Source organism: Leptonotus elevatus, chromosome 18 (genome assembly GCF_054856555.1).
Source record: "Leptonotus elevatus isolate MCC_2025b chromosome 18, RoL_Lele_1.0, whole genome shotgun sequence".
Classification (NCBI taxonomy): domain Eukaryota; kingdom Metazoa; phylum Chordata; class Actinopteri; order Syngnathiformes; family Syngnathidae; genus Leptonotus; species Leptonotus elevatus.
The window spans coordinates 1,414,302-1,430,499 of NC_141256.1; the positions used below are offsets into that span (position 1 = coordinate 1,414,302).

At 41.3% G+C, this 16,198-nt stretch overlaps 1 protein-coding gene across 5 annotated transcripts in view; it reads right to left on the minus strand.

Moving 5' to 3' along the window:
* map3k7 (mitogen-activated protein kinase kinase kinase 7) overlaps positions 1-16,198 on the minus strand; it is a 102,224-nt gene that overhangs the window by 15,825 nt on the left and 70,201 nt on the right. For all 5 annotated transcript variants that reach the window (XM_086060641.1, XM_086060642.1, XM_086060640.1 and 2 more), the window contains 3 exons: positions 6,714-6,842; positions 6,403-6,533; positions 1,778-1,859 (listed from right to left, as the gene is read on the minus strand). In XM_086060641.1, coding sequence (XP_085916767.1) covers positions 1,778-1,859; positions 6,403-6,533; positions 6,714-6,842 — 342 coding nt within the window. The remainder of the gene's footprint in view (positions 1-1,777; positions 1,860-6,402; positions 6,534-6,713; positions 6,843-16,198) is intronic.

Sequence of the window (16,198 nt, forward strand, 5' to 3'; positions counted from 1 at the left end):
GAGGGAGAGATGCCGTACTGGATTTATCTTGAAACCTGTACAAGTTAGCATCGATAGTTGTGAATAGGGGTATATTCAATACAAGGTATACATTTTGCCGAAGGTAGAGATTTAGACTGTACCATCTAACCGCAGCAGCGCATGTTGATGACGTCATCGCATAGCGTGTGTTGATGACAAATTAAAACTAACTAAATAATAATTTCAAACACTCAAAATGCAACTATGTATGGATGGATATAATAAAAATGTCAAAACTATTATAACCCTGGTTCCCAGTTCCCAAACCATTATGTTGTTAAAAGGAATAGAAAAGGTGATGTAACACAGTTGTTAACATGCCCCAGTCCCAGGTTTCTGGAAATATGTTGCAGACTCAGTGAATACTTCCAAAGTACGGGCAGTCAGTAAGTAGATGTCCTGAGAACGAAGAGCGTAAGGTACATCAGACTTTCGCTGAAGATAAACTTTCAAGTATGGAGGGAGTAATAACCCTTTGAGTCCCCTGTAAATAAATCTTTACCAGTGTGTCAGCCGACAAGTGTCCAAAGCAGGCCATCCAACCCAGGAATACAGTTCCCAGTGATGAGTTCTTGGACCATAGTTTTTTATGAAGCACAGGGAGTTGTAGTGCATTCAATTGAATATACACTGTCCTCCATAATTACAGGCACCCCTGGTTAAGATGTGGTCTTTAAGACTTTATCCCACTGAGGGGGCGAATTTTTGCACACTAGCGAATGTTGATTTCATGTCAGGGTTTGCCAAGGTCTTAACATTTCCTAAACGTTCTCTGAACAGTTTTAATGTTTTTTCGTGTCACAAGGAAATTGTCAAATTATTGGCAAAAACAATTTTTAGTTTATAGGGATTTGTAATTCAAATTATGAAATAATTCAAAATCACATTCTCCCAATTTTGTGACTAAGAGAAGATTATTATTTCAGTGTTACTACTTTTGGTATTTTTGTTTGGAAATTAACGTGAGCTTTTTACAAATGTAAAATGCAAACAAAGGTTAGAAAACAGTGGCCATATAATTATTCTCCAAAAGCAAGCAAGTCTTATACAATGCACACAGACGTGTTTGTACGAATGGTTCACAATGCACAATACTTGACACTTGCAATAATGACAACATTACGTTGTAAATTAGAAAGTATTTTGAGAAAAAGATGAACTACATAATGTCACAGCCCTATTGATTACTTGCACCATATTACTGTCAAGCAGGCACTAAATTTTACACATGCTATTTATTTGTTCCGCCAAATATTACATTAATTGATAATCAATTATTGATTAATTAAAAATGATTTACACCATCATTGCATTGCATCAAATAAGTGATTATTTCTCCCACCCCTAGTATTTAAATAGCAATATATTATAAGGGAGAACAATTTTGGGGGAAAAAATCTGTTGAGTTAGGTTTTTAAGCTTATCAAAACAAAAATTGGTACGTTGATTCAAAAATTGCAGTCAGTTATTTTCTAGCAAACAGAATGTAAACGTTGCTATAAGTACCATGCTAGAGTTGCTTTTTTTAATCATGCAGGACTGAATCTTATCTTCTAAATTTAAGCTAATGTTAATAAAACTTCGACTCTTGCTTAAATAGTCGATGGTGGGAAGTTGTGAACATGTAAAATCTTGGTGAGGGTACCAAATTGGCTAGGGCCCTGCATCTGGCCACATGAAAAATTCCTCCCTGCTGACCTCACACTTCACTGGATGTGTATCTGGCGTTACACAATTTTGAAGCCGATTCATTTACCTGTGCTAGTTGCCGAGTTGCTCTGTCCATCATCTGAATACTGATATGGAGTTTGCAGGGGATCTTCAGATCCTGGAAAGTACTGCAAACAGAATAAGCACAGTATTACATAGGATAGAGTAAAAATGTCTATCAACTTGGTTGTGTCAACCACAAAAAAGTATAAATGTATGCCTCCCAAACTCCAATTAATAATTTTAAAACCATATTTGCAATGCCCGGAACCTTACGACTTACGACAGGGTGCCCAGAGAGAAACTGTGGTTTTGTATGAGGAAGTCTGGAGTAGCAGATAAGTATGTTCAAGTGGTATGTATGAGGACTGTAAGACAGTGGTGAGGTGTGCTGTAGGTGTGACGGAGGAGTTCAAAGTATAGGTGGGACTACATCAGGGATCAACTCTGAGCCCCTTCTTGTTTGCTATGGTAACGGACAGAATGACAGATGGGGTTAGACAGGAATCTCCATAGACTATGATGTTTGCAGATGACATTGTGATCTGTAGTGAGAGCAGGGAACAGGTGGAGGAGAAGCTAGAGGCGTGGAGGTTTGCCCTGGAAAAGGGGAATGAAGGTTAGTCGTAGCAAGACGACAAGAGATTCAGATGATCTGTGTGAGTGAGGTTAGAGGGAGAAGAGACCGAGAAGGTGGAGGACTTTAAGTATTTAGGGTCAACAGTCAAGAGCAATGGAGATTGTGGAAAATAAGTGATAAATGGTGTGCAGACAGGCTTGGAACAAGTGGAGAAAAGTGTCAGGTGTGATGTGTGATAGAAGAGTTTCAGTTAAAATGAAAGGAAAGGTTTATAAAACTGTGGTGAGACCAGCGATGTTGTTTGGTCTGGAGAAAGGAGGCAGAGCTGAAAGTGGCAGACATGAAGATGCTGCGGTTCTCTTTGGGAGTGACCAGGTAGGATAGATAGAATAGGATAGAATCAGGAATGAGTACATCAGAGGGACAACACATGTTAGAGGCTTTGGAGATAAAGTCAGAGAGGCCAGACTGAGATGGTTTAGACATGTCCAGAGGAGAGATAGTGAGTATATTGGCAGAATGATGCTGAGTTTCCAAATGGCAGGCAGAAAGTCTAGAGGAAGACCAAAGAGGAGGTTTATGGATGTAGTTAAAGAAGACCTGAAGGTAGTTGGTGTGATAGTTAGATGGAGGCAACTGATTTGCTGTGGCGACCCCTGAAAGAAAAACCTGAAAGGAAAAGAAGAAGAAGAAGAAGAAGAAGAATTTGTAATGCCCGGAGCCATGTTCCATTGTTCTTGTTAAACGTTAGTATCTTTTTTTTAATGCCACTATTATAGTGACGATCTTAGAGCAAAAAAAAGAAAAAGAAAAAGAAAACAAAACTTACATAATCTTGAAGTATATTTAAGTACATTTGTGGCTAAATTGAGAGTAGACAAGATCATTATTTTAGTGCAGCATTCATACGGTAGGCTTGACTCAAGAAACATTTTTCAACTGATTTAATCAATACTCACCTAAATAAAAGTCCGAATAAATCTTATATTATGCACTTGACTTGCTGTGTTTTATAAGTGTATAGCAATTTCAAGCAAGCTGTAAAAGAGATTCCATCTCGGAACACTGGTCTCGCTGTCAATTTTGGCACTTGAAACGGATCACTACAGCCGGTCGCCAATCTCTAAGTTCCTGGTGGGTGTAACGAATGTTCACAGAAACAATAGTGCATAAACAAGCAATGAAAAAGTATAAAAAGAGTACTGTAGACAAATGCTACCTAGCTATTACTAGCACTAATGCTCATTAATAAATTTAAAATACAACATATACTTGTGTGTGTGTGTGTGTGTGTGTGTGTGTGTGTGTGTGTGTGTGTGTGTGTGTGTGTGTGTGTGTGTGTGTGTGTGTGTGTGTGTGTCAAACGTGTTGTCAAGCTTGCACCGTGGCGAGTCGGTTGACTGACAGAAATGCGAAAAAGCAGCGCGTGAAATGTTGATGATGTATGTAAACACACATATAAGCAAATTACATTTGACCCCCCCCCCCCCCAACTATATCGATATCGTACTTATTAGCACCATTTTGCCATGAATCGTGGAAGAACTACAAGTACAAATTATGTGCCACTAAATATGTACTACCTTGTGGTCTAGTGGTTAAGGCGCTTGACCTGCAAACGCATGCTCACGTGATTTGGTTCCTGCTTTCTTCCATTTACAGCCAATCTTCAGTGGAAAAAACTGAATGAAAACTTTGTGAAAAGACACAGAAGCGGTGAAGCGAAGCAGGAACCACGCCCAGTGCTGTGACTCGATTGACCAAATAGCGCTAGAAGGAATAGCCGTTTCTGAATAGTTTCCTCCCTTACTGGGGTTGTGAAAGTGTGGCTATCACAGCCATATTTTCGGGCGAGGTCTACCCAATGTTTTAGTATAAATGCGGGTTCCCCAGGCGGCAGGAATTATTTTTCAAAGCAATTATTTCAAATCATTTTGATTCGAAAATCGATTTGAATCAAAAATCAATTCTGACATATTTGGAAAGTTTCACGTAGAAAAGGCCCAGTGATGAGACAACACAGGAGCATATGACCAAGAAGAAAAAGAAAGGTGCATGGACTTACAGCTACAGGTGATTCCCACGCATGATGGCCCACTCTGTGGCGAGCGGCTCTTAATTTAGCATTATTGTGAGTGAGTTACTCCTGGACTTTAGATTTGTTCTGCGGTGCCTTGTTGTGTTGCCGCATTTAAGGAGAGCGCTGCTAATGTAGTTACATAAAAATGTGGCTTCACATTTACTTTTATATCTACAAAATACGCCACTTTTTGTGTTGCTCGCATCATTGTTGTTACCCTTGTTATGCTGTTTGGGCTGCTAGTACAGGTACAAAAAAATACATAGTGGATTTGCGTTTGTTGTAGCATTTTATTAATCTCCCCCAAAAACCCACTGGGTTGTTGGTCCAAGTAAGCTGTGGACTTGTATGAACCGGTCCGTGGTGGAGAAAAGGTTGGGGAATACTGATCTAGAATGTTCAGGTGGGCCTGTTCCACATGGTAAATGATCTGGTGTAATGCTGAGTTAAGAACACAGGCTGGAAACGGAGGAAGAGACAAAGAGTGACTATATAGTGTCTGTGAAATGCAACTCACTCACACATTTTGGTAATACACACCACCTCAAAAAAGAGAACTTTTTCTGAAAGTATGCAAGAACAGGAATCCTGCTCAAGAGAGAATGCTTGAACAGATTGTCAGGCGGTGCACGAGAGTTTCACGGAGTGCATCCAGAAAATGCAAGTGATTCAGGCTGGAGGAGGAAGGATGCGAGCTATCAGATCAACAGCATGTGAGACTTCAAGTCAATGAGCACCATTGAGCTAGAGGATGGATGAACGGTGCTGAAACCGGTGTCAACGGTGCTCTCGTCCAGCTAACAGTCCTCAAGTCATGCATATTTACTTTAAAAGATGGAGAAGTCAGGATTGCCAGCAAGAGAAAAATGACACAAATGCAGCAGTGTACTTTTATAAATAGGCCTTAAAATAGATCAGAAAAAAAAAAGATTCTGAATCAAATCACGGACCCAAAATTCAGTATCAAATCGAATCGTGAGACAGTCAAAGATTCCCATCCTTAGTAACTGTTTTATTTCACATTATTGAAAAACAGAGACAGAGTCTACTTGGCTCAGAGGCTGACAGTACTCACACTCCAGTCTACTGCGAGATTCTCCTTTCACGAGGCAGGGAGTAGTTTTTGAGTGCTCAGTTCATACAGTATGTGAGTGTTAAAATGTTACTGGACATTATTGTGTAATTGCCACATAATTATCTAGGTTGTATTTTGTACATTTCTACAGAATATTATTTACATTTTTTTGTTTTATGTTTATTTAAAAAAAATCGTTATTTTTTCTGGGGACCCCATGTCAGGAGGAGTCCTAGAATATGGACCACTTAAGAACTCACTGTTGGGTTTGTAAGTGATAGGATGTAGGAGGAAGGATGTTCGTCCCCAACGAATCAGTAAACACCAAAAGCAAAAAGAGTGAAAGGTCATCCGCCATGTTACTTTTAACATTTAAGACAATTAAGAAAAAATCTACCTGTTTATTGTCTTTAAAACCCCCATGTCAGGAGGAGTCCTAGAATGTGGACCACTTAAGACCTCACTGTTGGGCTTTTAAGGCCATGTTACTTTTAACATTTAAGACAATTAAGAAAAATCTACCTGTTTATGGTCTTAAAAAAATTAAAAAATCGCTAAAAGAATTGAAAAAGAATTAAATTGTTAAGCAAAATCGAAAATGAACCTTGTCAATTACCATCCCTAGTAATGACAATATCAAAATGGTTTGATTATTTTCCGATAACGTATAAATATTCCCAATACAAACATGTTTCCAAGCCCAGTTCAATTTGGTGCCAGGTCGGCATGATGTGGTACCTGCCTTTCAGGTGCTTCTTAACATGTTAATATCTTACTTGTCAACACACATGCTAATTGGACTGGCCATCACAGTATTAAGTGGCAAATCTATATGTTAAACTAATTGAACTTAAATGTTTACAAAAGACTGCTCCCTGCAACCCTGACAGTATAATTAGACTATGGAAAATGTATGGAAACTTCGTAAAAGATTACCCGCATCAGATGAGTCATGATTTTCACAATCTCCTCCATGGAAGGCCGCTGAGAGGGGTCTTTGGACCAGCACCGGGTCATCAAATTCTCAATAGGCTTGGGTAAATTTTTGATCAAAGGTGGTCTTGTGCCTGAAATAAATCACACAATTCAAGGAAAAACAGTGGTATTATCCCACAATAGAAAAGACATGTTTAAAATGTAAGCTAATTTGAAACTGAAATGATAGTCAAATTCTACATCATAACAGGTTTTATATATATATATACAGGGAGTGCCTCAAAGATTTCCATATTTTTGTTCTGACTCACCATTGTGCACTGCCCACATAATACGGAAAGCTGGTCCTCCAATTTCATCAAAAGGTTTCCTACGTGTGACCACCTCCCAGAGAATTATCCCCCAGCTAAACACGTCACACTTTTCGCTGTAATTGCTACCTAGAAGTGCAGAAGACTATGGTCATTTAAAAAAGAAGAAGCAAAGAGCTCATTATTGTATTAATAACAGCAAATGGCACAAAATAAAAGTACAGTGGACCCACTAATATTTGCAGTACATAAACATGAAAATAAATATGTCTATATTGGATCACCAGTGTTTTACTAGAATACAACCAATGGAGTTCTTAAAAAGTTAAGTGGAATATAGATAATAAATGTATCTATGACACATGTTTCATGTTGTCACTGCATGGATCCAATTGTTTCAGTTTTGTACACCAAAGGGCTAGTCAATGTAGCGTGAACTGCTGTATAACTAGGAACCAGAAAACATTGAAGCAGCAGACTTTTTCACTAGCACAGGGTAGGCAGGAAAGAGCAGCACCATTGATGTACAGTACTTCCTGTGCTTTCATGTGCAGTCAAGTGATCGTGACGGATCGTACTGCACCGGTACAAGTTGTTGGGATTCAAATTAACAGCTCCAAAGATGAGACCATGTACCTCAGTTGGAAAAGGGTGAAGTGCCCTTTCTCCAGTTCTGGGATGAAATCCTGCCCCAAGTGGAGGAGATGGGGCATGATATCAACTTAGTATCAACATTATTTTTGTCATTTTTGCTTGCTTTTAGCAACCCTACACCACTTACTTACACACTTACAAGTGAAGACTTGATAAGCATTAGTGGGTCTACTCTCAGCCTTTTTTCAACGACTTTCACAATTTCACAAAGTCTTTTGGAGATTTAAGACTATAGAGCAGCAGCACTGTACAGGGCATGGAGGCAACACCGACTTTGACAGGGTGGATTTCGAACTATGCTCCCATAAATTTATCTCGCAAATCTACGTTCCCTGCCCAACAAAAATAATTAGCTTCTCCTGGTCCTCACAAGATCCAACAAAGACTTTGCACAACCTGTCATTTTTTGCTTCACTTGAACTTAGCTCAATGAATGTAGTACATCTCCCTGGCTTCCAATGTCAGCATGCGGACAGGTCACAGAACTATCACGCAAATCACATGGTGGCAGAATATGCTTCTTTATCAATGAAAAATGGTGTACTGATGTCACAGAACACAAGACACACTACAGCCCAAATTTGGAGTCACTGTTTTTTAAACTGTAAGTCATTCTATTCACCAGGTTTTCGTGCTTCATTCTTGCCAGTGTTTACATCCCACCACAAGCTAAAGTAATTACTACATTTCAAACGTTGGCCGACCAAGTAAACAAATTCAACGCATGCACCTAGAATCACCCCTCATAATCTAGGAGACTTTAACAGAGCGAAACCTACACCTAACTCAACTTTTGGGTCAACGCTGTTGGGTCAGCTTTTTAGCCAGTTTGATTAAATATTGGGTAAAAATTTGACTAAATTATTAAACCATCTGCTGGGTCAGATATGCTCCACCCACAATATAAAATAAAATGCATTGATCTCTTAACCCAACTACTGGTATAGGCTGTTGAGGTCAGTTTGATCAGGAACATATGTTTACATTTACACCAGTTGTTGGGTTGAAATAGGCTCCGCCTTCAAGGTTTGTATTAGTTTTTCTCTTAACTTGGACTTGCCGGCTGTTGCTAATGGTGATGTGAAGCAGTAAGTACACCACATTTTACATTAACATACGATAATGTATTTTATTTTAGGCTAGCTGTATTCTCTACTTTAACTTTGGAGTACAATAATGCGGGATTTCACGCTAGTTAACCCGAAAAACTGTCTGTCCACCCCGTCCGTGTCAAAGCACAAAAGGCAAAAAATCGAGCTTCCACGTTGCATGTCCCACCTGGCACACCTGCCTCGCGTTTGCTAATCAGCCCCAACATAAGCCTGGCATACTTTAATGATCCAAAAGGGGGCGTTATCCTTCCAAATATTCCAGAACCAAAGTATATACACAACAGGTTTACAATTATAAAATACAACATTGAGCCTAAATTATAAACACAGAATTGTCAAAACAAAATATCTCAAATAAAGCAATGTGGCTCCAACATCCCTGCCCCTAATTGTTACCCTGGAACAATTACTTAACTATCAATGGAGCCAATAAGTAGTAGATGTATGTTACAACTATAGTATCTATTGCAAATCTCCAATATTGTAATTCATAATCTGGAAAAATTCTAATACATTTCAGTTCATAATTCATACAACACATTTTTTATTCCTTTATTTTTTTGGGTAGAATGGGGAATCCCACATTTGTGTACTAGTGAGTTTGGGTGCCAGCTGTTCAAGAACAGTGACACTGTTGGAGCACAGTGGTCACCACTGGCCCATCAGCTTTTTGGTGGTCCTTCCAAAAGCAAACAAACCTTGTCTACTGGTCTTTCTATTTCATTTGTCTTTGTCTTCAGAATAACTCGGCGAATGAAACCTTTGGAGTTTGGCATTGTTTTGATGATTCTGCCCATCAGCCAAGTGTTGCGTGGAGCTTGGCTGTCCACGATGAGAACTACATCTCCCAGGGCAAAGTTCCTTCTTTTACGATTCCATTCATGACGCTCCTGCATCATTAGCAAATATTATATATTACTATTATATATATATTATATATTATAATACTCCGTACCTCTTCACAGTCCAGCATCCTCTTTTCACTTCGATAGGCCCGAAGTAGTCCATCCCAACGTGCGTCGGCACACATGACATTGCTGGATTATGGTCCTTGAGTTGGTTTTTAGATAGCGGCGTCGAACTCTGGAGAGCATATGATTTCTACCGCAATGTCCGGTTAACTCATGGACGTAGGAGAGTATCGACTTAGGCACGTGTCCACCTTTGGGTAGGATTGCTGGGTGCTTCACCTCTTAAGGCAATGCTGATCTGCTCAGCCTTCCTCCTATCCTCAGCATGCCATTATCCAGGACAGGGTCAAGTTTGTAGATACGACTGCACCTTTTAACTGTTGTTCCCTTCATTAGTGCATTTATTTCATCCTTGAAGTTGTGCATCTGCTCAAAACGCACAATGGCCTCTTCAGCTTGGGCAATGTCATCCACGGTAAGCCTTAGCAGCTTGTCTTTAAAATTTTTCATGTGGTCATTCAGCATCATCTGCATTTTATTGCTATGATCCACCTGTACAAAAATCATCTTTTTGGCTCGAGTCCTTTCCTGGCACAAGCACTAAAGGAGATTTCTGAATTCCAGGATCCATGCCACAGCTCTCTTTAGGTCAGTCCACTTTGAGAAGTATTCAATAAACTTATTTGTAGGACTCTTTTCTCCCTCAACCACCGTGCCAAAAACAGCAACATGGGTTCTCACTTCTGGGTCATCATCAGGGACGTTCCCCAAATCTTCTACCACTCTTGGCCACTGTGTCTCTGGCTGTGAGAGGAAGTCTGGGCCTGCTGTCCATCTTTTGGATTGAAGCAGAGAACCTACTCCTAAGCCACGTGATGCATCACCCGCAGGCTTGAGGCCTGAGCTGATGTGTCTCCACCGCAACACATTGGACATGTCCCGAATGATGGAAACTTGGTTGGCCACAAAAGGTTTGAAATCTTGTGATGATATTTGTAATATACTTCAGAACAGTTGTGCTGTCAGTCCAGAACACTGAATCTTCACATGTGAACTGCAGCTCTGTCCTCTGCATCCTATCCATTTTGACTGCCAGGACTGCAGCAGTCTTGGTATCGTCATCTGCTTCAGAGGAGCCACTCTAGCTTTCCCCATGATTAACTCTTTGACTGCCATAAACGTTATAAAACGTTTAGCATAAACCTAGGGAAGGGCGCCGAGGACGTTAAAAGACGTCCCCTATGTTTTTTTTTTTTTTTTTTCAAAAACGGGTGCAGGAAAGCCTTGGGCAGCTGTGCTGAAAGTATCAGGCATATCTGAATAGTAAAAGACTCGTTTTGGCCCCTAGAGGGCAGCGATGACTCTCTTTGCACAAGGTTGGATGGGCCGCCCACCGTGGGCGTCAGTAGAAGACGTGAGGCGGAGCTAGAGTGTTGAGGAGACAATGGCTGATCCAAGCCACAATGGCTTGACCAAGCAACCGGTTACAAGCAGCTCACGCTTGAGCATTTTTTTCAAAGACGGAAAGCATCAATCAATACTAAAAAGCGCATTGATGTCGACGATGATGATGACTCCGAGCTTGACGCCAAAGTTGGAAGCTTTGACGTGACGTGTTTACGATCACGTAGTAAGCCTCACCGGCTAAGCGCGGCTAGCGCGGCTAGCGCTGCTAAGGCCGGAAAACGCGCACAATAGCCGGCCGGGTACTTCTGCACAAGCGGACATTCGATCGGACGATGGAGAGTAGTCGAAAAGCATCGACCAATGCACATTGATGATGATGATGATGGTCACTCCCGAGGTTGACGCCGGAGTTGGAAGCATTGACGCGGCCGTTATTCTCTCGTCATAAAGCCTCACCGGCTAGCGCTGCTAACGCCGGAAAACGCGGAGCTGCACAAGCGGACATTCGATCGGACAATGAAGAGTACCCCGAGTCCAATGCATATTCATCGGAGGAGCGGGTAGAGTCTGATCACGAAGAAGACACTGTTTCTGGACTACGATGCCACCATGAATGGAGTGGATAAAATGGATCAGAACATCTACCACTCGGTATAGCAACCGAAGGACATGAGGAAGCCACAACGTAACATCACCGTAACGTAACCGTAGCATGATCCTGATATTAGACTTTATGGCAACACACACTGCAGCATATACTTGCTATTCCCCGGAAAAAACGGCCTGCAAGAAAGTGGAGCTTTTGCACGCGAAGAGGCAATCTGTTGTGCAAATGCTGTTGCGTCTCCTTGCACGCAGGAGAGTGTTACAAAAAGAAAAACTGTCGTTGAAACATCCACATATTTGTAAATAGCACCACAGTTGCACACATTTGTAAATAGTTTGCCAAATTGTTGTCAAATTGTTACACTGTTGAATGTAAATAAACGTATTTTGCTATCAAAAAACACTTTTTCATTCTTGGTGGTAGTGTTTTATAGAAGTAAAGCACTATTTAGGTGTTTGTGGCATCATTCATGGACAAAAAGAAGTGTAAAATTCACTAGAATGCATGAAATAATATCGTTTCACTAAAAGCTTGATTTCTCCGTATTTTGGTCCAAAACAGACGAAATTGGGTCAAACTAACCATTTTCTATTGTTGATTACTAAAGAACGGAATAAGGTAGAAACAAACTTTTTTTTTCTGATGAAAGATGAAAGTCCAATCTTTCCTTTGGTAGTACGTGTGTTCCCATAGTCCAAACAGAACATTTTCTGTGGACCTTGAAAGATCAGTCAAAATGCTTAAATCGGCTGGCACTGACGGCATCCCTTTTCTGAAAACGTCTGGCAGTCAAAGAGTTAAAGTAGAGTGGATGTCATTGTTGTAGTCAGTCGAAGATAAGACACAGTTTCATATCTAATTTCACTGGCGTCGCAGAAATGGTGTAATAGCAATTTTTATCTCACCAAAATTACTTGGTGTGAGACATCTATCGGCATAAAGTCATCCAGCTTCTGCAGCTCAGCCAACCACTGCTGTCACTGACGTGCAATCACCTCTGGAACTTCCTCATCCCATCCGAGCTTGATCTTGCACAGGGTTTGCAGAATGCACTTGGCGTTAAGTATAACTGGCGCAAGGAATCCCAGCGGGTCATACACAGATTTGATGATCGAGAGTATACCATGCCTCGTTGTTGGCTGTGGCTTGACTGCCATGCTGAATGTGAAGGTGTCTTGTTCAAAGTTCCATTGAGCTCCAAGAGCTCGCTCCATTGGAAGGTGTTCTATGTCCAGGTCCAATGTTTTCACTGCTTTTGCCTTTTTCTCCTCTGGAATTGAGAAGAGGACGCTGCGCCGATTACTGACCCACTTGGTCAGCTTGAATCCACCTTTGGCGCCTACCTGTTAAACCTCTGTATTGTGACACAGCTTGCTCCTCTGTATTCACAGCTTTGAGACAATCATCCACATAAAAATTCGTTTTTATGAAGTCGATCACTTCCATCGGACACTCTTTTTGATTCTAAGCAAGCGGTTCTAAGCAAGGCAAATGTAGCACAGCTTGGTGAGGACTAAAAAGATGAACAGTCATACGGTACTCTGAGTTTTTGACTGAGGTCACCGTTGGTCCACCAGAGAAAGCACAAAATGTCAACATCCTCTTCTGCAACTTTCACCTGGTGAAACATGCCTTCAATAGCGGCCATTAATGTGATGGGACTCTGTCGAAAGCGCAGGAGAACACCAATCAGTGTGTTGGTCAGGCTAGGCCCTTGCAGTAGTTCTTGATTCAGGGATGTACCGCCAAAAGTTGCAGCAGAGTCAAATGCAACACAAATGGTTTGCTTTCGTGGGTGATAAACACCATGGTGTGGTATGTACCAGACCTTTCCTTTATCATACTCCAGCTGGTCATTGGGTACCACTTCGGCATATCCTTTCTCGATTACATCATTCATGAAATCCCTGTATTCTTTGAAAAATGTGTCGTTCTTCCGAAACTTCTTCAAGAGGTGAACTGCATGACTCCAATATATGGTCTTTGTTGCAATACATGCAAGGCTTTTGAAAAGCAACTAATGTGTTGGAGTATCTTTTCTGACCTTGGCATGCATGTGGGTCATTAGAAATAGAAGCATCACTAAGTAATGAAGTCACTGTGGTGGCAAAACTGCTCCCTCTGCTGGCTGGTTTGAGTTTGTGTTTTAGAACGGCAAATGTTGTCTTGGAGCCTTTATTGATAGTTGTTGGATCAGCGAGGTCACCAAAAATGGGTTCTAGTGCAATCCTAGCCTAATTCTCCACAAACTCAACCAAGTTCCTGAACTTCACCCTTTGTTTCTGCTTTTCTTGAAAATCGCAGGCGGTTGTCACGAAGCTCAAATGGCAACTTAGAAACAATAATTCGAAGATTTGAGGGACTGTCTAATTCCTCCAAATGCTGGATCTCTTGCATTGTGTTGCAACAGCCTCTTAAGAAAAGTGCATAGGCTCGCAAAGCCTGGCCGTCTTCTGCCCTGATGATGCTCCAATTCAAAGCTCTATTTACGTATGCAGTGGTAATCTTCATTTCATTACCAAAGTTCCATTCCAGCTGTTCTTTGGCCTGTTTATAGCAAAGCCGCAGGATCCATGTGTAAACAACTGCGAACAAGTTCCTTAGGTTGTCCAGTTGTAAACTGCTCCAAGTAATAAAGCCGATCATGGCCATTTTCAGTTTTTGACTCAATTCCATGTTCAAATGCTTTAATAAATGATCTATAATGGAGTGGGTCGCCATTAAATAGTGGTATTTCCTTTGATGGAAGAAGGGACTATTGTAATTGTTTCACTGTAATTTCAGTTATGTCATGTTGTTTTGCCAAAACACTGACCAAGTTTTGATCGTTTTCATTCAATACTGAATTTGCACTTTGCCCACCATCATCGTGTGTGGTAATAGTTTGCAGCAGTCATTGTTGCTGTGTGCGCTATAGTAGAATGGTGCTGAATTTGCTCCTGAGACGGTGACGCTGTGCGCCGATTAGTGGAGAGGTGGGGCGCAGTTTGCCGCTGAAACGGTTGCGCTGTACGCGCGTTAATGGAAAGGTGCAGTGTTTGCTGCTGAGACGGCTGCACTGTGGGCTGATAAGTTAGGTTTGGGTTCAGGGCTATTGGCTTGTATTCTGTTGGTGTGGACACTTTGTAAGTCACGTCACTTTTTTTCCTTCCGGTGTCGGATAAAGTGCTGTCATCCTCCAGCGCCCAAATTCTCGCGTCAGCCGCTGTTCGCCTTCAAATTCCAACAGCTTCCTCTTCATTTTGAGCTTGGCTTCCGCCATGTCAATTTCATGTTTTTGGCTCAGAATTGCAGCCTTTGCTTGAAGAGCAGCGCGCTCCGCGATTGCCCTCCTTAAAACACTGGTTGTGTTTGAGCTGCTAATCTGAGACGCACTTTCTCCCGGCCCCACTTCGTCATCAATACATATGTGTTTGCCTGCCGGCATAATATATTCATCACCAGTATTGAGTGTCTGTTTATCTGCAGCCTCTTCACCACCTTCTAACCATTCCTTCACGGTGTTTATAAATTATTTGAACCTCAAAAGTTTAGGCTCGTACCTGTCTAAATGGTCTGCCTCTTGCTCCTCAAAGGACGAAAATGCTTGTACAGAGACATGCAACTGCATAAATTCCGCCAACAAGGTATCAAATGCTTCCAAGGCATTCTCAACTCTTTCCTTATTTCCGTCATCACTCATTAATGCTTTGATTTCTTTACACTTCCTTGTAAGCGCACCAAGTTTGCCTCTACGAGTGCCGACCATTTTGAAAAGCTCTTTTTCAGTTGTAATGTCGTCCATTGTTTTATCATCCATTTCCTTTTTATTCACGATGCTTCACTTCTGAGGTGCGCATGGATTCCTCCATAAAACATATGGCGTACTTACGGCTGGCTGTGATGGCAGTTTCGTAATCCTCACGCGTCAATGTTCGTCCATTCAATCCGTTGAGTTTTTCGACTTAATGTACCTGCTTTCGATATCCAAGCTTGTTCAGATCGGGGTAGGGTTTCTGACGCACTTTTTAACAATCCAAGAGTCCATAATGAAAGGTAGAATAGTGTATTGCCATACTTTAAAGACCCAAAAGGGGACGTTATCCTTCCAAATATTCCAGAACTAAAGTATAACAGAACAGGTTTACAATTATAAAATACAACATTGAGCCTAAATTTAAAACAGAATTGTCAAAACAAAATATCTCAAATAAAGCAATGTGGCTCCAACAAGGACGTATGTCCCGACAAAAATGTTCAGTTCGTCCAACAACAACAAACCGTAGTTCCCTGCCCAATTTAGACAACTCAGGAAGGCTAAGGTGCCTTTTGAAGACGGGACAGAGCATTGTACAAACAGGCCTGAAACCAGCTGAAAAGGGTAAAGTCACATTACCAGGAGAAGCTAGTTGCAGCTGCAGATATGAAAAGGACACTCCCACACCCCACAGCCACCTACCCTAACTACAAACAACCTCAATCACACCCATGACTCCCTCCTCTACTGCCGTGACTATTCATGAACAGGATGTGAGATGGCTCTTCAAGCAACAAAAGACAAAAAATCAATGGAGTGTCCTCCACCTGTCTGAAAATCTGTGCTATTTCCACTTATCACACAGATCTTCAATAAATCCTTGGAGCTATGTGAAGCCTCATCCTGCTAGAAATGCTCCACCATCATCCCAGTCCCCAAGAAAATGGAAATATCGGGACAGAACGACTACAGGCCTGTCGTTCTAACAATTGTGGTCATGAAGTCCTTTGAACGCAATGTGCTGGTCCACCTAAAGAGCATCACTGGACATTTGCTGA